Source organism: Myxine glutinosa, chromosome 3 (genome assembly GCF_964187855.1).
Source record: "Myxine glutinosa chromosome 3, kmMyxGlut1.1, whole genome shotgun sequence".
Taxonomy (NCBI): Eukaryota; Metazoa; Chordata; class Myxini; order Myxiniformes; family Myxinidae; genus Myxine; species Myxine glutinosa.
The window spans coordinates 180322119-180349396 of NC_136263.1; the positions used below are offsets into that span (position 1 = coordinate 180322119).

General features: G+C 42.6%; 1 protein-coding gene across 12 annotated transcripts in view; it reads right to left on the reverse strand.

Annotated features, from left to right (window-relative positions):
• Nucleotides 1–226: 226 nt before the first annotated feature.
• LOC137423011 (protein phosphatase EYA1) overlaps nucleotides 227–27278 on the reverse strand; it is a 311146-nt gene continuing 284094 nt past the window's right edge. For 9 of the 12 annotated variants that reach the window (XM_068109764.2, XM_078774781.1, XM_078774779.1 and 6 more), the window contains 2 exons: nucleotides 20024–20124; nucleotides 228–1852 (listed from right to left, as the gene is read on the reverse strand). In XM_068109764.2, coding sequence (XP_067965865.1) covers nucleotides 1772–1852; nucleotides 20024–20124 — 182 coding nt within the window. In that variant the 3' untranslated portion in view covers nucleotides 228–1771. Of the gene's footprint in view, nucleotides 1853–20023; nucleotides 20125–27278 lie in introns of all 12 variants that reach the window. The other 3 variants (XM_078774783.1, XM_078774780.1, XM_078774785.1) reach the window with 1 other exon arrangement.

Sequence of the window (27278 nt, forward strand, 5' to 3'; positions counted from 1 at the left end):
TTGACCTCCCAGACTAGCAATGACCACTTATGGCACGCGCAGGAACATGCAACGCAAATTATAAATAAAAACCCACATGGATGAGTGGACACTCTCTCTAACCATTTTGCCACTGAGTCTGGTTATATATTTAACAGATTAAGAATTGGCAGCAGCCAGACATTTTACCCGCTCCAGTGCGTCTTGGCATCAAAAGTCAAAAGGAAAATAGAGAAATCAATCATTTTGAGTTTTGTGGTGAAATCCACCATCATTTATTGTGCGGACAGTTTCTATTTTGCATTTGTTGACCAAACCTCGGCAACAGACAACTCGAGGAAGCCTCCTGTACAAGATCAAACATTTTACAAGGTTTCCAGTAGTGTAAACAGCTGTACAATTTCCATATAAGAATAATAAGAACAACAAGTACTGGCTCAAGTTGGAAAAGAAGCACACAAAGCCATAATGACGTGCATACCATACCGCAGCTACGCTGAGCAAACTACCTCGTAGTCGAAAGGCAAATGACCATGCCCGCTCTACTTCCCGTTTCTGCTCCGTACATAGTTATTGCAGTGCGCATACGCAGTTATCACACTCCAGATGTACATGTTGGATTGAGTCAAGGCTACACGAGACCACAGACAAATTACGCAAAACTCCATGCAGCCCACGCAGGGAATACACGAGATGAAAATAATAATAATAATAATAATATTAAAAAAAAAAAACACGAAACAATTAATATTTAGTCTTCCCCTAAACACTATAGGAGGTCCATATTTTACATCATAACAACAGAAGAAAAATATGTATAACAAAATGATTCAGAAATCTACATATATTTACGATTGTGTGTACAAGAGGTCTAGACAATGTAAGGTCCAATTGAATTATTGAATTTGTGAGATGTCGATTGATCATATTGCATCTGTCCGCAGTAAGGCACAGCGCAACACTCAGGAACCAATGCAACATATGCAAGTGCCAATGGAATAGGTTTTCTATCTCATTGAGGGTCATGGGGTGAGGGACTTAGGATGGGAGTGGGGATGGGAGGCTTCAAACACAACTGCACAAACGTAGAGATATTGTTTACAATGATTGTCAAATGCCTCGGAAAAAAAATGAACAAGGAAGCAACAAACAGAACAAAAAAGGAACAAGAAAATTATATACATCCCTTTCCCATCTCCCTCCATCCATCCGTCCGTGCCAGCCAGATCGTTTCTCCATCGCCGATGGTTTAAAGTCCCACAAATTGGGAAACAATAAATAAAAGAAATTTTGCTTCGGTTTTAGAGCTTTGCTTTCTTGAAAATGTCTTTGAGAAGGTGCAGCGCTTATCGAATTTTGTGCCAGCTTTTACGCGTCCATCGAAATTCCGAGGGATTTGTCGGGGAAGCTTTAGTCGTTGTTACGCCCTGCTCTTAGACAAATTGCTTCATTAAGCTTCATTGCCCATCATCTTCAGGTTCCTTTAACGTAAGAGCCAGTGAAGGTCACTCTTGAGAGCACACCGACGTTCGTGGCAGAACAACCGGCCTGATATTCCGTGCTCCTTTGCACACTGCAAGTTGCCTAAACCTTACGGCAAACTCATATTACTGGGATCAATAAAAAAAGCTCCACCTTGCGGTAAAGAAGCACATCGGAAGAAATTCTCACTTGCGGTGGGCTCGTCGTGAGCAGGTAAAGAACACAGGCCCCTTGATGTTCCTCGAGCAGCAAGTCGCGGCAGCCTCCTGTCTCGGATTATAGTGGGAAGCGGCTAACGTCACCTCGTGTCCTATAGGTATTCCAGCTCGAGTGCATGATGCAGTGCCAGCAGGTCCGAGTGGCTGGAGATCCTCCAGTAAGGCATGTTGTGCTGACCGATACAAGAGGGAAGGGGCACAAAGGAGGACAATGATGCAGTTTGCTTCTGAGCTAGCAGAAGGATCAATTAAAAAGTGTATTCTAGGTGATGAAAAGAAAAATAAAGGATTTATAGCAACCTATATCTTCCATAAATGTACCTTTTCTAACACTACGCCTGAAAAATGCACATATTTCACAAGCAATTTGTACAACATTTTCCTCAATAGGGAAGAATGAGTTAACATTGACTTTTGGATGATGTGGGCTCCAAGGAGCGTATTTGGATACTCTCGTTTATATATTATTTTGGGACTAGAGTATCATGGGTATAACCAGGCCGATTACCAAGACATTGACAGACATAACCCATCCATCACAGAGCAGGTTGGAATTGGGAAAGTCTTAAAGGTCATAAAGACATTTTCAAACATCTGGTGCACATCAAAATGTCGGAATATGTGTCGTTAATCGATTTCTATATGTTTTACAATCCATTGCTATGCCCAAACGGTAAAAAGATGCTTTGCTAACATGATGACATGAACTTCACCGTTAAAGGTCAAAAACAGACTTTTTTGGCAATTTATACAGAACTCCATGGTACTGCCATCCATGTTAATTCTCAGTGAAGACCTTTCCGCTTTCATGTTTCTTTAATTTCAGGATAACTTGTTGGTTTGCTTTTTCCCCTCCATTCAGCAGGTTATATTTCCATGTCTGTGGATCTGAAGGGGGATGTCTTAGGGGATCACGACCCACCCCCTCCTGAACCTTCCCAACGTCCAGTGAATACAGTATGATGAGTATGTACAGATGTCTACCAGAAATTAAGGAGGTGGCCCAACATCTGACATTGCGCTAGACTCTACAGGAGACTCTTGGAAGATGCAGGTGTGGATTTGGAGGAGGTGGGGGGGGGGGGCAGGTGTCCCCACCCTACACTATCGACTTTCAATTTTCCAATGATATATTTGTGTGGGAAACTTTTTCCAAAGGTATTTTCCTAAATACTGTTCCATATAGGCCACCATATAGCTTTGTGGATCTCCTTGAAATGCTAGAAGCATCACTATTGGTTGTTTGCGCTGATTGTTTTGGTGAATCAAAATGCTCATGACAATCCTCGAGTTTAGAGGTGGAAGACACATGGAAGAATAGCGGAACTTCTTTTTTCTTCATATTGCTAAAGTTTTTGACCAGTTCCAGGTTCCATTTCATCCCAGATTCCATTCCAGGTTCCATTCAAAATGTAGACATGTGTCATGATTGTTCTCTGAAAGCTGCCCCCTTTTGTCTGCCCCCCCCCCCCCTACCCTTACCTCTCAAATCCTATATCTTGCAAGGATACTTTGATCCACTGAATATTTTTTAGGCCTGGTCTTTTTCTTTTTTTTAAGAACTGCTTTTCAAATCAGTCTAGTCGCCTTTTGCTAAAAGATGCCGGAAAAGTGGGAATGACTTGTGGATTTGAAATGGTGGGGCACAACCAAGTATCTACTTCTTTCAATATACAGAAACTAGAAGCTATTTTGGAGTGAACAGAACTTTGAATTGGTCTGTTTGGCATTCCTATCTGGAAACATAGCTCACAATGCTGGGATCCCAGGTTCAAATCCCTTATACCACGCATTAAGTTGTGTATTATCACCTTGTGAACATTGACGTCAAATTAAACAAACCAGTGAGGTACCCGTGCTATGCACGGGTGGGCGGCCAGAAGCAAACAGACAATGCTGAAACGGCGAATGCTAAAGCATGAAACCAATAAATTCCACATTCCTGTAGCATCTTCAGTCGCACGTCAGACATGGACAGCAAGTTCGTGAAGGACTTCCATGAAAAACGTACCCGTTCGCAAACAAACGTGTACGTTTGTTCCATACCCAGTCAATGGCGAATCTGCAGATGGCGATCCGCGAATTTCATGTTTAGAAAGTAGAAACCATCACGGCATTTTGTCATTCACTTGAACTCGATATCTCTATTTTCATTCCAAACAGCATAACTCCAATCACAAATTAAATAGCATTAATATAAAAAATAAACTTTTAACAACATTCGTGACATAAACAAATATTTAAATCCTGATGTGAGGTTCCATACGGGTGGGTGAATACAATTACGAATTCAAAATCGTACTTGTATTCACTCAATTCCTATCATCTTTAACTTTAACACTTTAACACTTTGACACTTTAACAAAACGATTAACACGATTAACATTTAAGGATTAAACATTACGATTGAATGACTGTTGTATTGGGATATTATCAAACCCGCACATTGCCGTCATCTGTCCACTTCCGCATTCGCTGCAGGTTCATAATTCTCATCAAAATCTAAACAGTATTTGTAGAATTTCAATAAAAGCCACATCACTGTTCATATCGGTAAATATTATTCCATAGTGTTTGGAAAAACTGGAAAATTGGAAAATTGGAAAACTTGGAAAAATTGGAAAAACAATATAGCCTATTTTACTCCAAGGGGTCCGAGGATTACCCACCCAAAATATTGTTGCGATCAGTTCAACTGTTTTTGCGGTACCTTGGAACGGACAGACATACGGACATTTGGTGAATTATAGTAAGATTTAACAACTATTCATTAATATTTAATTCTGCAATTTCCCCCCAAAAATGAATAACACTAGACTGAAGCGATTGCATGAGAATGACTTCTGGTTGTGCTGCATTTCAGAATTAACACATAATAATGTCCTAATGTCATCATCGAGCATCATAATCGATCGAGCATCGAGCATGAGAACATTTCCCAGTGAGGGAAAAGTTTACTTCTTATGGATGTCCATGTGATATCGTAAAATCGTAAATGGTGTTCAAGCGAAATACAAAGAGCATGGAGAGAAGGAGTGGGTGTATACAGAGGCTGAATGTATCAAAAGGTGCCAATCTAAAAAGTAAGATTCAAAATTCTCCTTTAAAATGACTGAGGTTCATGGTGGAGCTTGCACATAAATATCCGTAGGATGTCTGACGTCCACCAACTAATGCCGGTGTCACGAAACAGATCCGCCCCCCGGCGATTCTGTACCGGTACAGATTCGCCCCCCTCGAAATATATTCGCCCCCCTGCCACGAAATAGACTTTCCCCCATGACAAAATCGCCCCCTCATAATATATATGTACATGTTTCAGCAGATATTCAAACTTGGAAAAAAGTGTAACAATAACTAACTAACCTAACCTAACCTAACAATAACTAACTAACCTAACAGTAACTAACCCTAACCCTAACCCTAACAACCCTAACCCTAACCCTAACCCTCACTAACCATAACCCTAACAACCCTAACAAATGTGGCTCACACACATATGGCTAGAATAACACTTTTCAACCTAACAAGTCATTCCTAATATGTTTTATTTAATGGAAATGTAAACGAGAATGGGGGGCGATTCTATTCTGATGGGGGCGAGAAACGTATCCGCCTGGGGGCGATTTTATACCGGTACAGATTCGCCGGGGGCGATTCTGTACCTGTACAGATTCGCCGGGGGGAGAGTTTATACGGGGGCGGATTTATTTCGCGACACCGGCAGATGGACACAAATTGAGGGACGGAACACACACAGATCCAGTTAACATCCGTCCAGGGGACAGCACACACATTGATTAATCACCAGGATGACAGTTTACAGTTGGCCTGATATTCAAACCCAGGTGAGTGTGCGTATCTCTAGGCCATCCCGCCAGCCCAATCAGTATATGGGATTGAAACCTGCCATACCATGCACGAGAAATACACGAGTCAACATCGGACATGACATCAGACAAACACAGCCACTGAGCTTGGTGGAAGTGACATGACTTCCCCGGACACTGGGGCTCAGTGACGCCATCTTTATGACGTCCATTTTTTCCCAGCATTCAATTGGGCAATAAGGAGGAATGTCCTCCTCTCCATAGACTCCAACCCAAAGGGATTGTCCATGCTCTATCAACTAAATGCTGAGCATCAAGCAAGGAAGTAACACGTACATTTTAAAAGTCTTTGGTGTGACAGCCGGGGTTTCAGCAACTGATCCAAAAGCAACTAACAGCATCCCATTCCTGTTCGACTTTTTGACTTCTATCAAGACTTTTCTGTTTGACTTTTATCAAGTATGAAACGGAGAAATACACGACAAAATTAAAACGTTTAACTTCTTAACATGGTGAAAGCCATATATGGATAGATCATCACGTTGGCCTCAACACCTTTATTTTCTGGTGTCCATCAACCTCTTGCAGACACTTTGGATTTACCGCTTACCTCGGTCACAGGCGGTGCGACCATGTCATCCACCAATTACGTCGATCACCCTTGTGTGTAATCCGTAAGAGGGAAGGAGATCGTTCATCGAGATCCGAGGGTACGATTTATTTTTTGGATGCAGAAAAGGTGGATGAAATATTTGGAAAATTATGTTGCAACACCTTTACGTCAGCCGACCCAATGTTTCCCAAAATTGTCTGTAAAATGGCTATTCTGCTACCAATGCCAGTTGAATGAGAAGGCAAGTGATGTGGATTGGACTTCTCATGGTTGCAACGATTCTTTAGGACAAATGTTTTCAAAAATTCCATTTTTCATGATGGCAAAACTTTTTTTATTTCTTTTCGTCCAAGTGGTTTCAATTATACAGGCTTTCAAAGAAGCCAATTGTGCTTTGGTATGAAAGCATCAAACCGTGCAAAGTATCCCGAGTCAGAAACTAGAATACTGATTCTATTTATTTACCTTGCCTTAGACTTTATGGGAGCAAGGTGAATCGTGTGAGTTCAGTTTGTTGAGGGTAAGTGTATGACTGGAGTAAGTGTTAAGGTTAAAGTTAGCACTAGTAAACTGCTGAAGGCTTAGCTTCTCGTAAAGAATAAAGAGTGCTCACAGCTGCACGACAACCTTCCTGAGCTCTATGAATCTCCGGCAGTAAAACGCACTGCGGGGAGGGAAAGGGGGCAGCAAAACCAAATCGCAGCCTGCGAGCTGGTGCTGGCGGCAGGCCCGGGGCACGGCTAGGACTCGTGAGCTCGAGGCATGCCCAATCCAAGGCAGCTGTGTACACACGGCTATAGGCCACCAAGCGCACGGCTCCCCGGGGTGCCATAGTCAAACTCGCCAAATTCATCACCCGCCACCTCGGTGCCCCTGCATTCTCTTCCCTGAAAGGCCGGCTGTGCCTGGCGCTCTGGCGCTGAGTTTCAACATCAATTCACTTCACCTCAGGTAATGGGATTTGGATTTTATTTCCTTTCATTTGAGCACCGCAAAAGCACGGCGACTGCGCTCATGAGTCCAGATCAGCTATCCTGCAAGTTAAGCCAAAAAAGTCTGGTATTGTCACATGGAAATATAATGTGCTCTGGATAGGGAAACTCCATATAAATTGCTCATATTTGCTTGGGAAACCTGGATACGAGTGAATTGTAAGATAATTTCCAAAATATTTACACGGTTCACCACTGGCTGTTATAGTACGGCAGATAGGTGAAATATTTGGGAGAATTGTGACTTTGATGATGCAAGCACGAGAGTTGGCATGCAGTTAGAGTATGCCCTAAGGAAGATATTTGGCTATAGGGCCATCGCAGATTTGTCCTGTGACAACAATGGCGGCCATTTTTCAAAATGGCCTCCATTCCTTGTTATTTTACGTATATTTGGTACATTACTGTGTATAAACTGTTGTTGTGGTCATACTAGCTTGACATTTGGCACATAATTAAAGACCCCTAACTATAGGGTTATCATATATTTGTCCTGTGACAACAATGTTTTTAAAATGGCCGCCATTTATATGGTATGGTATATGGTATATTAATTTGTATAAACTGTTGTTTGAATCATACAAGCATGGTATTTGGTACACAGTTAAATATTCTGACTATTAGAGTCATCAGATGTGTCCAATAAAAATGGCGCCAAATTTTTAGTACGGCAGATAGGTGAAATATTTGGGAGAATTGTGCCTTTGATGTTACAAGCACGAGAGTTGGCACACAGTTAGAGTATGCCCTAAGAAAGATATTTCGCTATAGGGCCATCGCAGATTTGTCCTGTGACAACAATGGCGGCCATTTTTCAAAAAGGGACAAATCTGCGATGGCCCTATAGCCAAATATCTTTCTTAGGGCATACTCTGACAGTGTGCCAAATGCCATGCTTATATCATCAAAGGCACAATTCCTGCACCTATCTGCCATACTATTACATACCATGGACTTTGGGTTCAGCGTTTGTTATGGTATCTGGCTTTGGGTTCATTTATGGATAAGTTCCCTCTTAAAATATAGTAAATATATCTGCGGAAGTGATAAAATATAGCAAATTAAAGACAATAAAGCAATTATAGCATTCATTGATAGTAAATGTACACCTGTTGAGCTGCCAATCAGTGAAACGGTAAAGTTGCTGGTAAATGTAACCACTGATCAGCGCATTCAATTTCATAAGGGTTAGGGTTAACCTTAAAGACTGCCACAGGCCACAGGCCATCTCTAAAGTGAGTGTGAGGCTCAAGCGTATCAATAATTTGCATTCACCCAAGGAAGAACAGCCCGATACAGCCAGGCACCATGGAATGTCCTGGTTTCCCGGATCCATGCTCTCCCCCGTCACGCCCCAGCACTCGACAGAGGAAACATCACGACCGGAGCAAAAACTCTCAGGCACCCCCACTCATCCCATGTCAGAGAAGTCCTGCCTGGGAGCGCACGGGTGTTGCTAGTAAGTACTTTTGCTCGCGGGCAGCATAACTAATGGAAGTCAGTGTTGCGGACATTTTGAGCCTTGGGTTGCAAGTGAAGATAGCTGAGTGAGTAAAGAAAGTTCAACCCCTCGCAGTCAAACTTGTTGCGCGAAGAGGCAGGCCAAAACTGGAGCAATCTGTAATGAGTGGCTGCCCTGAATGATCCCATCCTGAACCGTGGTGAAGGAATCCTCTAACTGCTCCTAATTTCAGTGCCCGGAGACAAGCTGGAGCCATTTGCGTTCAGGTAGATAATTTATTGCTCGTTAGGAAAAGTTGTCATCCTTTTTGTGACAGCAGAGTGCTCCTAAGAGTGTGGGCAGTGAAAGCTAAATGAAGCGTGGGGTATGCGGGCTCTGGCTGAGTGTGATAATCACAGACACACCCAGTGTTCATGGAAAGAGCAACTGCTGTGATGCCATATTGGAAACCTCCTGGAATGATTTATTTCAACAGCTATCAAAATGACGAGACAATCGCCTGACTCCCGGACAATCAAAGATTTTCCAATCTGTGTCAGTCGAAGTTTATCTTCACTCGTGCCTTTCCATCTTGCTGAGTCAACTTTCCCCGAGCATCAACTGAGGTCACCCTCACTAGCAGGAGAACATCACAATCAAAGTAATCCAATTAGCCATTCAAAAAGGCCGGTTGCCAATGCAATTGCCATGTCCGTCGAATGCCTCGAGCACCATTGATCACCTGTCCTACAGATCCAGCAGATCACCTACATTAATGGGATGGAATGTGATTTAAGTTTCAGACGAGGTAGCCTGGAGCTCACTCTTAGAACCATACACAACCATTACAGGTTGATTTTGTGTTTATAGATAAACATCATATATATATATATATATATATATATATATATATATATATATATATATATATATGCGGTTTTTAGAACCCTCCACTTTGTAAATATCTGTAATATTCCCTTATAAATAATCCCCTGTAAATATTTCCATTTTTTTGGTGTAAAAGGTCAAAGGTCGCACCCTAGTTAGGCCACGAGCAACACGTAGCACACCATAGGCTTCTCCTTTAGTTATTTCAATAGTATGTGTTTCAGGTAAGGATCTGTTCCCAATAGTTGAATCTGCGTTGTATTAATTAAATAAGAGTATGTCCCTTTGTCAATTCATATTGCGGCGAAGCCTTCCTCCAAATTGTGTTCCTGGGCTTGCCAGTGGCATTCGCTGCCTGGCTCAGCCACCATTGAACACGAGGTCAGGCTTGGAGAAGAAGGGGGCGGGGCGGCAAGAATGAGGTGTGGCTACGTCAACTCACCACCAGGGCGTGGCCGGTAAGCCCCCACCAGCCAACCAGGGCTGAGGTGAGCTCGTTAATAGGCGTGGCTCGATGAAGCGCGGCTTGATTTCTAAGCGGGTTATAAAAGTGCAAGCGCCAAGCCCTCTCAAGAGATGCGCGAGGGGAGGCCATTGATTAAGGACTGTGCCGGGGGATGCTGATTGTGAACGAACTGTGTGAGGGAGCGCTCGATTGATTGTCACGTTGTTTGAGCGACCTGTGCGAGGGTACCCTCTAAGACGAACGCTGGGCGAGAGAGAGTTGGCCTGAATATGACGTACGCAGAATCCCAGTCCCCCGCATAATTATAAGGTCCGGTCGCACGCCAATGACACGCGAAGCTGCCTGCCATTCTTCGCGGCGGACCCGGAGCCTGGGACCATCTGCTTGGATCCTTCTCTTCCTTCCCGCCACCACCACCCCATTTGTGTAAGTGTGTTTGTATTGTCCTGGCGTGTGATAATATAAGACTGTTTAAGGCTGCCCTGTGTCACTGCTTCTTCTTCTTCTTGTATATTCCCTTCTTTCATTTCCTCTTCGGGTTTCTTGTACATAATTAATAAATTATATTTGTTCTTCCTTTACTTTGGGTTTCCTCTCATCCGTTCGCTTTAGTGATTTCTCCATTGAATATACGTGGCACGATTTGGCCAACGCTCGGAATCGGGTTAGTCTTTTGCTAACGGCTCAAGCTTCGGATTGCTAAACCGCTCGGCAAAATTCCATCTTGTCCGTGGCTCGAACAGAAGTATCGTCCTGCTTTGCGGAGAGGTTGGCAAAGGTATCTGGGAACCCGTTTACCAGTCACCCTGGTCAACTTCAACCCCGCAAAGGAGCGCGATATCTTCTAGGACTCGGACGGCCAGCTTAATAGACGAGGGGAATAAACCCCCCTCAGTAAGGGGAGCGCCGTAATTCGAGATCCGCAACAATATATATATATATACAGACTTGGCATTTAATATGGAATATATATTTTTTCTTGACTTGGGTTTACTTTCTGAACTCAGTATATCAATCTGGTGAGTTTATTTTACCCTTAGGTGATGTCTTTGTTGAAAGAACCATGTCACTGATTGCCTTTCGCAGCAAGAAGTCAATAACAGGATTATATCACAGGTGGCGTGACAAAATGTAAGGACAAGTACATTTGATGATTGGCTACACAATCGGGTATATAAGGGTTGTTGCATTCTGTATTCGTGGAAAACAACTGCTGCACGTCTACAAAAGTTATTGCCGCTTCCTCGGGAGATGATCCGTCAACTTGACAATGCTGTTTGTCATGGAGTGGTGGCTTTACGAAATTCTGGCATGAAACAGCGTGCTATTGCTCGGCAGTATGGCATCACTCAAGGTCAGGTGTCAAAGATCCTGAAACGAAATGCTCAGAGGGGTGTCCCTACTCCAATACCGAGGCCAGGACTTTCATGCAGAACCACAAGGAGAGATGATCGCCAGCTGTACCGGTTAGTCTGCAATGGCCGTACCAAGTCAGCTAATCGGCTTAGGGCTGAGTGGCAGCAACTGACAAATGTGCCTGTATCCAGAAGGCTAGTCAACCAATGACTGGTTCAAGCAGGCTCTCGTGCCAGGCGTCCCCTGAGAAAGCCATGCCTGACCAGACAACACAGCCAGCGCCGATTGCAGTGGGCCAGAGAGCACCGTCAATGGCAGCCAGGACACTGGAATCACGTGACCTTCAGTGACGAGTCTAGATTTCTGGTCTATCGTCAAGATGGCCGCGTCCGAGTGTGCAGACAAGTGCATGAAGCCCACAACGAAGATTGTATAGTGCCAAGAGTCCAAGCTGGAGGTGGTGGGGTGACCGTTTGGGCTGCTTTTCATGCAGGGGGCAAAACTGACCTGGTTGTTCTGAATGGAAACCTGAACCAGTTCAAGTGCAGGGTCATTCTGGAAGAAACATTGCTTCCATTTGCTCGTGCAGCCTTTCGAGGAAACTTTGTCTTCCAAGATGACAATGCCCGGCCTCATCATGCTCGCATGATCCAACACTTTTTGCTGACCGTGGTGTAGAGCATATGGAGTGGCCTGCCATGTCCCCGGATATGAATCCGATAGAGAACTTGTGGGCAGAATTAACGCGTCAAATTGACAACTTGGACCAGCAGCCTACCTCTGTGCGTGAATTGCAGCAGGCTATTGTCACTGCATGGCAAGCAATTCCTGTCCAAACCTTGGCAAATCTCGTGAACAGCATGCCTCGACGTGTACGTGCTCTCCTGAATGCTCTTGGGGGTTACACGAAGTACTGAACTGTAATTTTACTGTGTGTAATCCCAGTCATAATTTAGCTTTTGTTTTTGTTGAAATTTTTTTTGGCTAATGTGCAAAATAAAGAGATACTTCTGGAAAACGTACAGAAGTTTAACACAGTACTGTCCGTGAATTGAGTTCAATATCAGTTTACATAACTTTCAAGGATCAATTTATTTACTTCAAAATGTCAAATGTGGTTTTTGTTTCTTTTAAAGGTCACATGAACAAAATCTAGAATAATTTCAACATAATTCCAATGAACTTTTGGTTCTAAGTCATCTTGAAAAGTAAGTTCACCCCCACAAAAAAAATATTCCATATTAAATGCCAAGTCTGTATATATATATATACAGACTCAAGTACGTGAGCCTCTCCGTTTAGGAGTCTACCGGTAACATTACACACACACACACACACACACACACACAAACTGTGTTTTATATATATATATATATATATATATATTGTTGCAGATATGAGGATTGTGTTTTTTTTATTGTGTGCTTTATTATTACTAGGGCATGCCCGTACTATATCTATATCTAAAATTATATCCCCCCCTCTATTTACATGAAATGGTTTGGTCCATGAAATGTTTTGGTCCATTCGCAACGCCAAAGCGAACGGCGAATGCTTTACATGAAATGGTTTGGTCCATGAAATGTTTTGGTCCATTCGCAACGCCAAAGCGAACGGCGAACGGCTTGCGAGTACAGTGACAATCCCCCCGGGGTTTTAATTAGTTTTAAAACATCGTTTAACGCCAACATAGCGCCAACATAGTTTGCCGACGGGAAATAAATGAATACGCTCTCAAATGTGCCATCCGAGGCAGAGTGTGTTCGCCACGTTCGGCACACGCGATAGCTCGCTGCTCTCTGATTGGTTGAATCGTTTTTTGGACATAGCTCGGTAAGTAATTGTCCGATTAATATGAAACCTTGAAAAGGCACATCCTCGGGTCCCCAGCAATATACCTGGCAAGTTTAAAGTATATAGGACCCGTGGTTGTCGAGAAACAGCGGTCACAGACAAACAAACAAACACACAGAGATTACTGGAATTATAGATAGATTATTGTTTATTCTGCGCCTCCTGCCTCCGGAGTTGTGTAAAGATAAAAAGGGCGTCTCGGTAGTTATTCCATAAACACCACATTGCAGGACCCGATAAAACCCTTGTTCAGTAGCTTATATCTTATTATGTGTCTTAGGGTAAGGCCTTGTCTTCCATTAGAATGACACTCCATTGCACCGAGTGAAATAAGAGTAGATTCCCTTCATGCCCATTCCCAAAACTTCCATTGCCCCTTTCGTCATTGCCAGGCCTCAATTGCCATTGCCAATTACATCCCCTCCAATTGCCGCCATTGACCACGAGGCAGGGTCGGAAGAAGGGCGTGTCTCCACCTCGTCATAGAGGGGAGGAGTGAGCCAGCCCCGAACAACCAACCGAGCACGAGGGGTTTGGTTTGAGAAGGCGGAGGAAGAGCGTTTGGGGGAGGTTCGCAAAGGTTGAGGGGCGGGGCCTATATAACCCGCGACGGGAAGCTCCCAAGAGCAGAGGAGAGATGAGCTTTTACAGAGGAGAGATGAGTCCAAGAGAGGAGCTGAAAGGCTGAGCTGAGCTGCGTGGTGAGGTACAAAGGAAAGAGCTGGGTCATCAGAGAGATACGCTTTTACTGAGACAAGGAGATGAGTCTGAAAAGAGAGATCCATGACAAGAGCTGAGTTGGTCGTCAGGGGTGGTCAGTCGTTGCATTGAGTGGTTGCGTTGGAGAAAGAGTGGTTGGACAAAAGAAAGAGAGAGGAGAGAACCCGTCACGCCAGACCCCCCACCAGCGCGTCGGCTCCGACCGTGATCCGACCCGTGATCCGACCCGTGATCCGACCCGTGATCCGACCCGTGATCCCGCGCACACGACAGGATCGGTGGCATCAGCGGCCGTCGAGGTCCAGCCCGACGTCCCGTGCGGGATCAAGCTCCAGCCAGCTCCGTGCTGTCCTCCCCCTCCAGCCACACACCTCCTTCCAGCCAATCCACTCTGCAATTCCCCGTGTGAGTCGTCTTTGTGTGTTCTGTCCTGGGTAGGTAATTAAGCTTGTATAAGGAATTCACTGTGTCACCTGCGTCTCATGTCCCTGTACATAATCGTGACTGCTCCTTTTTGCTTGTGTGTGTAAATAATAATAAATCCCGTTACTCTTTTGTACGTCTTCTTCCTCTTTGCATTCGGTCGCTTTAGAGTTTTCCAGATTGAGTAGCTGTGGCGCGATACGGCCAACGTTGGGTGAATCGGGTTTAGTGGGGAACAACTGTTCGGCCGTGGTTATACCTCCGCTCGGTAAAATAACATCCTAATCCGCGGACCGTAACAATATATATGAAGCTCTTTCTAACCACTGACTGACTGATATTAATGTTTGGTACCTTCTGGATGTCGAAGAAAGCTGAAATTTTGTGTGCCGACGGACATCAAAGCCGGTACACCGGGAAAAATCCCAGAACCAACGCAAAGTGTCCATAACTGAAAATGTATTTTAAAAAACTATAAAGGTGTCCGCAAAAAAACAACCTCAATCGACATTTAGCATTTGAAAATTGTAATTTCTGTAAGTATAAACTGTGAAAATGCATCTGTAAAATAAATAAATAAACCCAAATAGATATCCAGCAGCAGGTTGGTGATGCTTGCCTGTAATCATAAAGCTTCTATTTATGATGAACCTACGTACGAAGCATGGTTTGTTATTGCTTACACATACCCCACTAATATATACACTACAGGACCAAAAGTATGTGGACACCCGAACATCAAACATCTCATTCCAAAATCATGACCATTACTATGGAGTCAGTCCCCCCTTTGCTGCTACAACAGTCTCCACTCTTCTGGGAAGGCTTTCCACTAGAATGACTAGATGATGGAACATTTCTGTGGAGATTTGCTTCCATTCAGCAACAAGAGCATTAGCGAGGTTGGTCACTGATGTTGGGCGATTAGGCCTGGCTCGCAATCGGCATTCAAATTCATCCCAAAGGTGTTTGATGGGGTTGAGGTCAGGGCTCTGTGCAGGCCAGTCAAGTTCTTCCACACCGATCTCGACAAACCATTTCTGTATGGACCTCGCTTTGTGCATAATGGGCATTGTCATGCTGAAACAGGAAAGGGCCTTCTCCAAACTGTTACCACAAAGTTGGAAGCACACAATCATCTAGAATGTCATTGTATGCTGCAGTGTTAAGATTTCCATTCACTGGAACTAAGGGGCCGAGCCCGAACCAAGAAAAACAGCCCCAGACCATTATTCCTCCTCCACCAAAATTTACAGTTGGCACTATGCATTCGGGCAGGTAGCGTTTTCCTGGCATCTGCCAAACCCAGAATCGTCCATTGGACTGCCAGATGGTGAAGTGTGATTCATCACTCAAGAGAACGTGTTTCCACTGCTCCAGAGTCCAATGGCAGTGAGCTTTACACCACTCCAGCTGACGCCTGGCATTGCGCATGGTGATCTTAGGCTTGTGTGTGGCTGCTCGGCCATGGAAACCCATTTCATGAAGCTCTGACAAACAGTTGTTGTGCTGATGTTGCTTCCAGAGGCAGTTTGGAACACGGTAGTGGGTGTTGCAACCAAGGCCAGACGATTTTTATGCACTACATGCTTTAGCACTCGGCAGTCCTGTTCTGTGAGCTTGTGTGGCCCACCACTTCGTGGCTGAGCTGTTGTTGCTCCTAGACATTTCCACTTCACAATAACAGCACTTACAGTTCACTGGGGCAGTTCTAGCCTGCAGAAATTTGACAAACTGATTTGTTGGGAAGGTAGAATTCTATGACGGTGCCACATTGAAAGTCACTGAGCTCGTCAGTATGGCCCATTCTACTGCCAATGTTTGTCTATGGAGATTGAATGGCTGTGTGCTTGATTAAAGATATACCTGTCAGCAATGGGTATGGCTGAAATAGCCGAATCCACTAATTAGAAGGGATGTCCACATACTTTTGGTCATGTAGTACACACTACATATTTATATATATATATACGACTCAGAATCTGGCAAGTTGGACCGACCCCGAATGTGTGGCAATTTTCTGAGTCGATTTCGGTTGGCTCAATAGCGCAGTGGGTTGTCACCACGTAAGTGATGGAGGTCCTTGGTTCGAGTCCCGGGTTGAGTCAGAATTTTCCTCACGAGCCCCATGCAGGAATTTAATTACTGTTTATTAAAATATATATGCATATATCTATATATATATATATATATATTTATATATATATTTATATATATATATATATATATATATTTCTATATATATATATATATATATATATATATATATATATATATATATATATGTATATATATATATATATATATACTGTATATATATATATATATATATATATATATATATATATATATATATATATATAAATATAAATATATATATATATATATATATATATATGTATATATATATATATATATATGTATATATATATATATATATACTGTATATATATATATATATATATATATATATATATATATATATATATATATATATATATATATATATATATATATATATATACATATATATATATATAGATAGATATATATATATATATATATATATATATAGATAGATATATATATATATATATATAGATAGATACGTATATATATATATATATATATATATATATATATATATATATATATATATATATATATATATATATATATATATATATATATAATATATATACTTTCTTCATTGTTTCTACAAAAGTTGTGCTGTACCATGCAGAATTAAACACCAGAGATAAGGTGATTGGAAAGTACCCTTGATGGATTTATACCTGTTGAATAGATTGTTTAAAGAATAATAATATTGATGAATCATTTTTTCAATGGATTAACGCCTTCGCCAAGAGTGTGTGAGCTATCGCCAGCATCATGGCCAAATTGGTGTCAAACAAGTGGAACATGTCTTTCAATCCTGACAAATCTCACACTCTTACAATGTCGCTCTGAAAAGACCGACTGGACAACCCTCCCATCTACTTTCTCAACAATCCTCTCCAAGAAGTTCTGTCACTCAAGCTTTTGGGTCTCACTATCTGCTTTCAAGGGAAAACCACATTTCCAAGCTGGATTCCAAAGCCAGTCCCCGACTGAGCATCCTCCGTCGTGCGAAGTCCTTCCTTGGCACACCTGAGCTCCTCACCACATACAGTACAAAGCTTTCATCCACAGCTTGATGGAATACTGTTCTCCCCTCTGGGCCGGTGCTCCTGCCTCAAACCTAGCTCGGCTTCACGCTGTAGAAACCAAAGCTTTCAGAATCATTGGTATTTCTCGCAATAAATTTGATTCTGAGGGCCTTTCACTCGCTCATCACAGGCAGTTTGGTGGTCTTTCTGTCTTCTACCGACTCCTCTCCGGCCTTACTCCTCCAGCTCTATCTGTGCTCTGTCCCCCAAACATTTCTGCAGGATGCACAAGATCTGTCAGCAACCCTCTTCTGGTGAAACTTCCAAAATCAAGACTCTCTATTCACCTTCACTTTTTCATTCCTCTTTTCTCCTGCCTCTGGAACAAACTCCCACATTCTCTTCAATCCCAATCCTCCCTCCACGTCTTTAAAACAGCTGTTCACCACCATCTTTTATCTTCCCCAATCCAAAACCTTGATCTTTTCTACCCCCGTTAATTCACCCCAGATCCACTTTTTTGAAATACCGACTTCTTTCCTGGAAGTCCTAGCAGTGTCCATGTGTTTTATACCTCTCCCACCCCCTTTCCCCCCCCCCCCCGTTTCCATGCATCCTCCCCCCAAGCCCTCTCCCTCCCACAGATCTCCCTGTTCTCTGCTGTTCTACTTGTGTGCTTCCCTCTCTCTCCCCATCTTGTCTCCCGCTCCCTATATCATATGTTACATGTGTCAGTTTGTCTTTTTGTGATCAATGTTAGCTCTTACACGAGCCTCGATCTTGTACACATTTTTTTTCCCCCAAAATTTGTCCCCTAACCTACAGACTGCATTGCATGAGCGGCACTGCCACGCCCTTAGCGAATGATGCTACCCAGCAGCATTGTTCTACATACGAAAGACGAAGAAGAAGAATGGATTAATGCTGGAGCAGACCGGCGACTTGGCACAGTACGTGGAACTTGAAAGTTCACCATTAGGGCCAATACATTTATTACGTAGACAAATATGGCGAAATTTTGAAACCCTAACCCCACATATGTCCCATACATGCCTCTCCACTTCACTTCCTCCACTCCTAATGACTCCCATCTTTCTTTACCTTTTTTTCCCTAAACTCCAAGAAAACTCTCTACCTTCCTTTTCTTTGCAACCACCCCACGTTCACTTACTGTCAACACTTAATTCCCCCCCCCCCCCCCCCTCAATTTAACTCTTACCCTAACACCTATGTTTACATAATAAATATACACCCCCCTTAATCATGCCCAATCTCTAGGTAAAACCATTGTTCTCAAACACAAAATGAGATCAATACCTAAACCTCCACACGTTGGCAAACCCATAAGTCGAAAAAAAGGGAGTTTGTCATAGCCCATTATGACGTCATCCTCACAAACAGTTAATTTTCTGCCATTATTGAATTGCGTTTCCAGGTGTTTGTAAAAACACAATGAATAAACGTTAAATACCACGAGCGCGTCAAATTGGCTCAGAAAAATCAATCATCTTTTGCGGAAGAACCTCTTGCTTCAAAAGAGTCCCGATTGCCAAGCCACATGGTCCTTAAACCCCAAAGCCTGTGTCAATCTCCAACAGCTTTAGGATAATAGCCAAAATATAATGCCCCTGGCATTTTGCCGTTCCCATGGGCTCTTTGGCTGCAGCCTCTGCGCTGAACCCCATCCCCCACGCTAAGATTAACTTACACAACGGGCACTGCAGTTGAAGGAAATTCCAAAGTAGATCGCACATGCTCGCTCAGAACATGTGCATTAATTGTATGGCCCTGTGTGCGCAACATGGCAGTTTGAAAACCATTCAGCAACTGTTGTTGGAAAAAAGTTTGAACAGGAAACAGCTATATATTATATCACAGCGAATAGGAAGATTACAGGAAACAGGAAACAGCCTCCCACCATCCAATTTGGCTTCTGCAAAAAATAAGTAATTAATCACATATTAAAGTTTGGCAGAGAGAGTACTGTACTGTGTCTGTGTTCGAAGGGGGTCACGCGTGTATGGTGGAACTTTGAGCATGAATGACCCCCGTAGTGCACTGCTATTGCTGGTGAGGATTTTGTTTCCTTGTCCCCCCACTCCGAGCACACTTCCTTCTCTATATCGTCCTCCATTTTCTTCCTCTTATCAAGTACTAGCAAGAGTGCCCGCGTTGCAGGATGCTGTTATAATCCTGTTGGCATTTTGAAGAAATCAATTTTTTTTTTCTATTTTTTGTGGGTGCCTAAAAGTAAAACACTTCGCAACACCCGCCCACTACGGAATGTGGTTGGGGATCATTTAATATTACCTTTCACATAGCTACAAAGTATTAGGCACTACAGAGCAATTCTTTTTTTCTAAAGAAAAAACACAAAAAAAGAAACTTTTCTTTTTTGAAAAATTTCAATTTTTTTTTTTGCCAAAAACACTCCCAGCCACTCACTGATGAGCCTATAAAAGTTTGACATCTCTGAGAAAAATGGTGACACAGACAGATAAACGGCTCTCATAGTATGGATGAGCTTCGTTTAGATCCCCTCCCCTCCAACCCCATGCAGACGTAATAAATAGATGGCTCGGAGGGAATTCAAAGCAGAATTTATTTTTTACCTTTTTTGCAGCCTGTTCCTCTTCTACTCCATCTCCAACAACCACATAGACAACCTTTCTCCCAAACCGTGCGATGATTCGCTCAAAGCAGCTTTCCTTTCCTGCCGTAAGGAAGATCATTCGACATGAGTAAACACGGGGTCATTCCGAATGACGATAGGCCTTACCCTTGTTTTTTACATTATACTTGTTTAAACCAAACAAACACAAACAAGCAAACAATAAAATGAAAAATGCAATGGGTTCTGTTCAGTAACGTAGTGGTGCAAGTTGTTACCAAATATTTTTTCACATATATTTTTAACATCACTTGTTCTTTCTGCAAGTATTCCTATCCTTGCTTCTTGAGCCTTCAGTGACCATCGACGAGAGGATGAATACTTTGTTCGGTAGTAACTTGGCTATCGGACGATAGGCCACGCCAACTATTGGACGAAAGGACGAAAGTGGCCTGAATACCTAACTTAATCAGCCAAAAGATGAAACCGATTCAAGAAATAACTTTCATGAAGAAAGACCCAAAATTAGAAAAAATAATTGAACCTCAATGGACATGAACATAGTCCACTTATCTAACGAAAGTCAAGGGAGAGACACAATTTTAATAACATTGCACAACAAGCCACGGTGTGCAGCAATTGAATACTCTATAGGGTCCCCCAGTGCCCTAATCACAGCCGTGACCCTTACTCTAACATCTGTTACAAGTTTCTACCATTCCTCACTTAATACGTCCCCTAGTTTTCATATTTTGTAGACATTCTCTCAGTGGTGTTCCAATGAAACCTACAGACACTTCCATCAGACTGTTATTCCACAAAACGTGTTTCTACATTTTGAAGTCGTTGGGCAACTGTTTTTTGCACCACTCCTGCGATACTGCGCGTTAACCACAGAGATGAAATCCTTGTGTGCAGTTACTCTTCCGTGATATTCCACGGTATGCACGACTCGACAAACTGCCTGACATCCCAATTACTCCCAGAACTGCTCTGGCTCATGATGAAGGTTTGATGCGATGAAAGAGTCGTGTCTGTTTTGTCTAAAAAACAAGCAGGGATGGTTTCAATCATGCTGACAGAGGCTCCTGCTTCCTGACATCCAGTTATTGATGGACCCTTTATGGATCTTTGTTAACTCCTTCCTCTGGGATATGATGCCCTAAAACTGAACAATGACATTGTTTCCTGACGATATATATATTGTTGTGGATATGAGAATGTTTTTTTTTTTGTTGTTGTTGAAGTGTAAATTGTTGTAAAGATCACCCTTTGTAAATGTCATGATCCTTGTAAATACCTCCGTAGTGTAAAGGTCAAAGGGCGTCTCGGTAGTTATTCCATAAACACCACATTGCAGGACCCGATAAAACCCTTGTTCAGTAGCTTATATCTTATTATGTGTCTTAGGGTAAGGCTGTGTCTCCCATTAATTTAAATACTCCATTGCACCAAGTGAAATAAGAGTAGATCCCCTTTCATTTCATTTCAATGGCCACCTGCATTTTGGGCGGTTTTCTTCAACCACCATTGGCCACGAGGCAGGGTTGGGGAAGAAAGGCGGGTCCCCACCTCGTCAGAGAGGGGAGGAGTGGCCCGGCCCCGAACAACCAACCAAGCACGAGGGGTTTGGTTTGAGAGGGCGGAGGAAGAGCGATCGGGGAGGTTCGCAAAGGTTCAAGGGTGGGGCGATATATAGCCCATGAGAGACGCCCACAAGAGAGATGAGTCCAAGGAAAGAGCTGGGTCGTCAGAACAGAGTGCGTAGAGAGGTCCATGACAAGAGCTGAGTTGGTCGTCAGGGGTGGTCAGTGGTTGCGTTGAGTGGTTGCGTTGAGTTGTCGGTGGAGAAAGAGTGGTTGGACCAAGAAAGAGAGAGAAGAGAACCCGTCACGCCAGACCCCCCACCAGCGCGTCGGCTCCACCAAGCAGCTCCGACCCGTGATCCCACACACACGACAGGCTCGGTGGCATCAGCCGCCGTCGAGGTCCAGCCCGACGTCCTGTGCGGGATCAAGCTCCAGCCAGCTCCGTGCCGTCCTCCCCCTCCAGCCACACACCTCCTTCCAGCCAATCCACTCTGCAATTCCCCGCGTGAGTCTGTGTCTTCGTTTGTTCTGTCCTGGGTAGTAAGTAAGCCTGTTAGATAAGCTAGTATTTTCCCTGTGTCTCTAAAAGCTTCTGTATATTATTTTATTATCTTTCCTTCTCCTTGGTTACTTTGAGCCTGTAAATAGTAATAAATAGTAATCGTATTTAAAACCTTTCTTTGCCTTTGTCTTCCTTTTCTTCACATCCGTGTCGTCTTAGTCTTTTCCCGATTGAATAGCGGTGGCGCGATACGGCCAACGTTTGGGTAAATCGGGTTTAGTCAGGGAACAACTGTTCGGCCGTGGTTATACCTCCGCTCGGTAAAAATAACATTCTAATCCGCGGACCGTAACAATATATTGTCTGTTGATCAAAGGATATGTATAAATTCAGATGCATGAGTTAGAAATTCTCAATTACTAGAAAAGGGTACCCCATGAGTTTTGTAGAGATAGTGGAGACAAATGTGAGGATGTCAATTTTTTTTTTGCTATGGTGAAAAGTAGAGACATGTTACTTTTAATTTTTGTAACTATGAAAAGACCCCCATGGACTGTTATGTTATGGAGTAACATTGAGGATAAGCTCTCATTGTGTATAACATGCTCCACAGCTCAGCATCTCAAACAGCCTTTGACACTTTGACAGTCTATCCTAGGACCGGCCTTGTCATTGCAGGGTTGTTCTCACTAACGAGTATAGAGGTGAAAGGTGAATGATTGTGCCTTAAAAACAGTTAATTTGAGGAGATGATGCTCATTAGCCTTGGTAGGCAGCTCATCTAGGAGAAGGAAACTCTGAATCTAAATCCACCGCTGCCTTGTGGTTTAGGTTTTGAAACCAAAGGCTCAGGGTTTAATTAAGCTATCCTTATAAACGAGGTGCCCGTTGCATTTGTTAACGCATGAGCTACCCTAAGGCAAGGTGTACTACCACCATTAGAGCCTCTTGATCTGGGTTACATGAAGCCATGGGAGCAGGTGGTGGATGGGCATAAAGGCAGTTGGCACATATTGCCAGTAATGGCTGCAGGGCCTTGGTCCTCAACAGAGGATTTTCTTATGGAGAGCAATGGTTAGAATCACCTGTCTAGTAAAGACACTGCCCAGAAGAATGCAATGGCAAACCACTTCCATAGATGCCAAGAAAAGAAACATGATCAGAAATCTAAGAGATAATGCTATGGTGTTGGATGTTGAGCCCAAGGTTTCAAAGCACCCAATTGGCTAATGCACCAAAGTGCACCCAAATGGCTAATTGGGAGGAGAAAAGTGTTTGATGAGTAGGACTGGCCGTTATGATGGGACTGGATCAAACCCACAAGGATATCCTGTTGATGAGGTCGCCAGAACTGCAAGTCAAACTCTGAGCTTCTCAAACGTTCACAAAATTGGAACATGGAATGTAAGGTTAATGAACAAGGGAAAGTTAGACTTAATACAAAGAGAGATGGGGAGGACAAGAACCTTACATTTTTTGGGATAAGTGAACTCATATGGACTGGTTTGCAGCAGTTTTAACATGACGATTACAAAGTGTTATTTTCTAGTCCCCAAACCTGCGAAAGAAATGGAGTGGTGGTAATTTTCAAAAAGAAGATGGCAGGGTCGTTAATGAGATATAACCCAATCAATGAGACGTTAATATCAGTGATGTTGAACTTGAAATGACAGTCAGTGAATACTAACATCATTCAGATATATGCTCCATCTTCTGCAGCAGATGAAGAAAATGTGGATGGGTTTTATGGAAAGTTGCATGAACTGGTAGAACATTTTCTAAACTGTGAGAAAGAAGATGTTTCAATTATTATGGAAGACTGAAATGTAAAAATTGGAGAGGCAGGAGCACCAGGAATTACAGGAAAACAAGGACTTGGTATCTGCAAAGAGCTACGGGATGGGATACTGGAGTTCTGTGTGAAGAATGAGCTCATAATCGCAAACACGTGGTTCAAACAATCCAAGTGTGGACTGTATACAATATACATGGACTTAACCTAATGGGCAACATAGACATCAGAATTCCAACATTCTAATCAGGAGAATATGGAAAAGTGCTGTGAAATCTGCCAACACTCTGCCAGGCATCGACTGTGGGACAGACCATGAACTCCTTGTGGCAAAACTATGAGTCAAACTGAGAAAGAGGGGGTGGGGGGAGGCACGACCAGATATGATCTCAGAAACAAATCTAAACAATATGCAATAAAGGTTCAAAAAAAAACATTTTCCAGAGCTGGATTTGGTTGACAGAATGCCAGACGAATTGTTGCAAGAAAGTGCGGACATTGTAAAAGAAGATGCCAAAAACAAAATCCTAAAAAATAAAGAAGACTAAATGGCTCAGAAGAGGCAATAAATATCACAGACATTGGAAGAGAGATGCAAACCAAAGACGCATCAACAGAGGACATTAAGCAGCTAAGTGTCGACTTCCAATGACACACTGGGAAAAACAAAGATAAACATTCCAAAGAAGCACGAAAAGTGATAGGAAGTGACAACATAGTGGGGAAAACGAGAAATCTTTTCATCAAGATCAGAGAAATTACAGGAAGGTTTAGGATTGGGGTCTTTAAGAGTAGAAGAGGAAAAGATCTGACAGAATAAACCAGTGAAAGATATGTGGAAGGACTCTACCGACATTCCATACAAAGGAGATAGCAACACGATGGCAACCTTCGAATAAAGAAAATATTATGAGTAAGAACCAATAATGATAGATAGAATGTGAGGTACATACAGCCTTGAAAGAGCTAACAAATGGAAAAGCACAAGGTACCGACGAAATTCCAATACAACTACCTTTCAAGGTAGTTGGGAAGAATGTGATCAACATTGTAACATCCCTGTTTACACAGATCTGGAGCAGGATTGTATGGCCTAAAAGATGGAAGCAGGCAGTCTACATACCATTGTTAAAGAAAGCAAAGGTAACAGAATGTTTAAATACCCGAACCATTGCCTTGATTGCACATGCTACAAGATATTACCAAATATGATCAAACACAGAATAGAAGACTTCGTTAAGCGAGAATGGCCGTCGAGCAAGCAGGTTTTAGAAGAGGAAGAGGCAGAGATCAAATCGCAGGCAGTAGAGATTAATTTATGTGGATTATGTGAATTTATGTGGAGAGAAATGAGGATATGTCTGATAAGAAGTTTGTACACTACACAATCTACAGTAGGAACTGATTATGGAGAGACAAAATGGCTGGGAATTGGAAAAGAGATCAGACAGAGATTCATTCTCTCTTTACTTGTTCAATCTGTATAGTGAGTACATCATGAGGAAATCAAACTTGGATGACATAGTCACTGGAGTCAGGATTAGAGTTATATGTATCAACAACCTAAAGATTGGAGTTGGATGTATCAACAACGTAAGGATTGGAGGAAGATGTATCAACAACCTACGGATTGGAGGAAGATGTATCAACAACCTAATTATTTGAGGAAGATGTATCAACAGCAGAAGGATTGGAGGAAGATGTATCAACAACCTAAGGATTGGAGGAAGATGTATCAAGAACCTAAGGCTTGGAGGAAGATGTATCAACAATCGAAGGATTGGAGGAAGATGTATCAACAACGTAAGGATTGGAGGAAGATGTATCAACAACCTATGGATTGGAGGAAGATGTATCAACAACCTAATGATTTGAGGAAGATGTATCAACAACCTAAGGATCGGAGGAAGATGCATCAACAGCAAAAGGATTGGAGGAAGATGTATCAACAATCTAAGGATTGGAGGAAGATGTATCAAGAACCTAAGGATTGGAGGAAGATGTATCAACAACCTAAGGATTGGAGGATGATATATCAACAATCTAAGGATTGGAGGAAGATGTATCAACAACCTAAGGATTGGAGGAAGATGTATCAACAACCTAAGGATTGGAGGAAGATGTATCAACAACCTAAGGATTGGAGGAAGATGTATCAACAACCTAAGGATTGGAAGAAGATGTATCAACAGGCTAAGGATTGGAAGAAGATACAGTCACGTGAAAAAGTAAGTACACCCCATGTAAAGTTTTGACTTTTTCGACATATTTCAACATACAGCTATTTGATCTTCATTTCAACAATATTGATAGATAAAGGTGATATAATATAAAAAATATCATGAAACATTTACATTTTGTAGTCCATTGTATAATTTAAATAAACATAAATGCAAATTTCGCATGTGGAAAAAGTAAGTACACCCCTACATTTATCACTACTTCAAATACCTAAAATTAGAATCAGGTGCACCAGCTCAGGTGCAAATGATTAGAACATCATTAGAGAGGATTTTGGAGGAACCTGTCTTATTTAAACCTCAGACATTTAGTTTGGTTTGCTCTTTGTTGTTGAAATGTGCGGCGTCACCATGCCGAGATCAAAAGAGCTCTCTGATGCCTTCAGAAAGAAGGTTATAGATGCCTACGTGTCTGGGAAGGGATTTAAAAAGATCTCCAAACAATTTGAAATCAATCATTCGACTGTCCAGAAGATCATCTACAAGTGGAGAAGATTCCAAACAACTGCCAACTTGTTCAGGCCAGGCCGCCCCAGCAAGTTCAGCCCGAGAGCAGACCGCAAGATGCTGAAAGAAGTCTCGAAGAACCCCCAGAATATCATCACGGGACCTACAGGTAGCCCTTGCCACTGTTGATGTCAAAGTGCACGAGTCTACCATTAGAAAGAGGCTGCACAAATTTGATCTACATGGGAGGTGTGCCAGGAGGAAACCTTTGCTGTCCAGAAAAAACATCAGGGCAAGACTAAAGTTTGCCAATGAACACCGAGGCAAAGTCCAGCACTTCTGGAACAATGTGCTCTGGGCAGATGAGTCAAAGGTAGAGCTATTTGTCCACAGTACCAGAAGACATGTTTGGCAAAAACCAAAGACAGCATTTGACCACAAGAACCTGATAACAACTCTAAAGCATGGTGGTGGAAATATTATGGTTTGGGGCAGCTTGGCTGCATCAGGGCCTGGGCAGCTCACCATCATCGAATCCACTATGCATTCTTCATTGTACCAGAGGGTGCTTCAGGATAATGTGAGGCCATCTGTCGGAAAATTGAAGTTCAACCGAAGGTGGACCTTGCAACATGCCAATGACCCTAAACATACCAGTAAATCCACCAAGGAATGGCTGAAAAGAA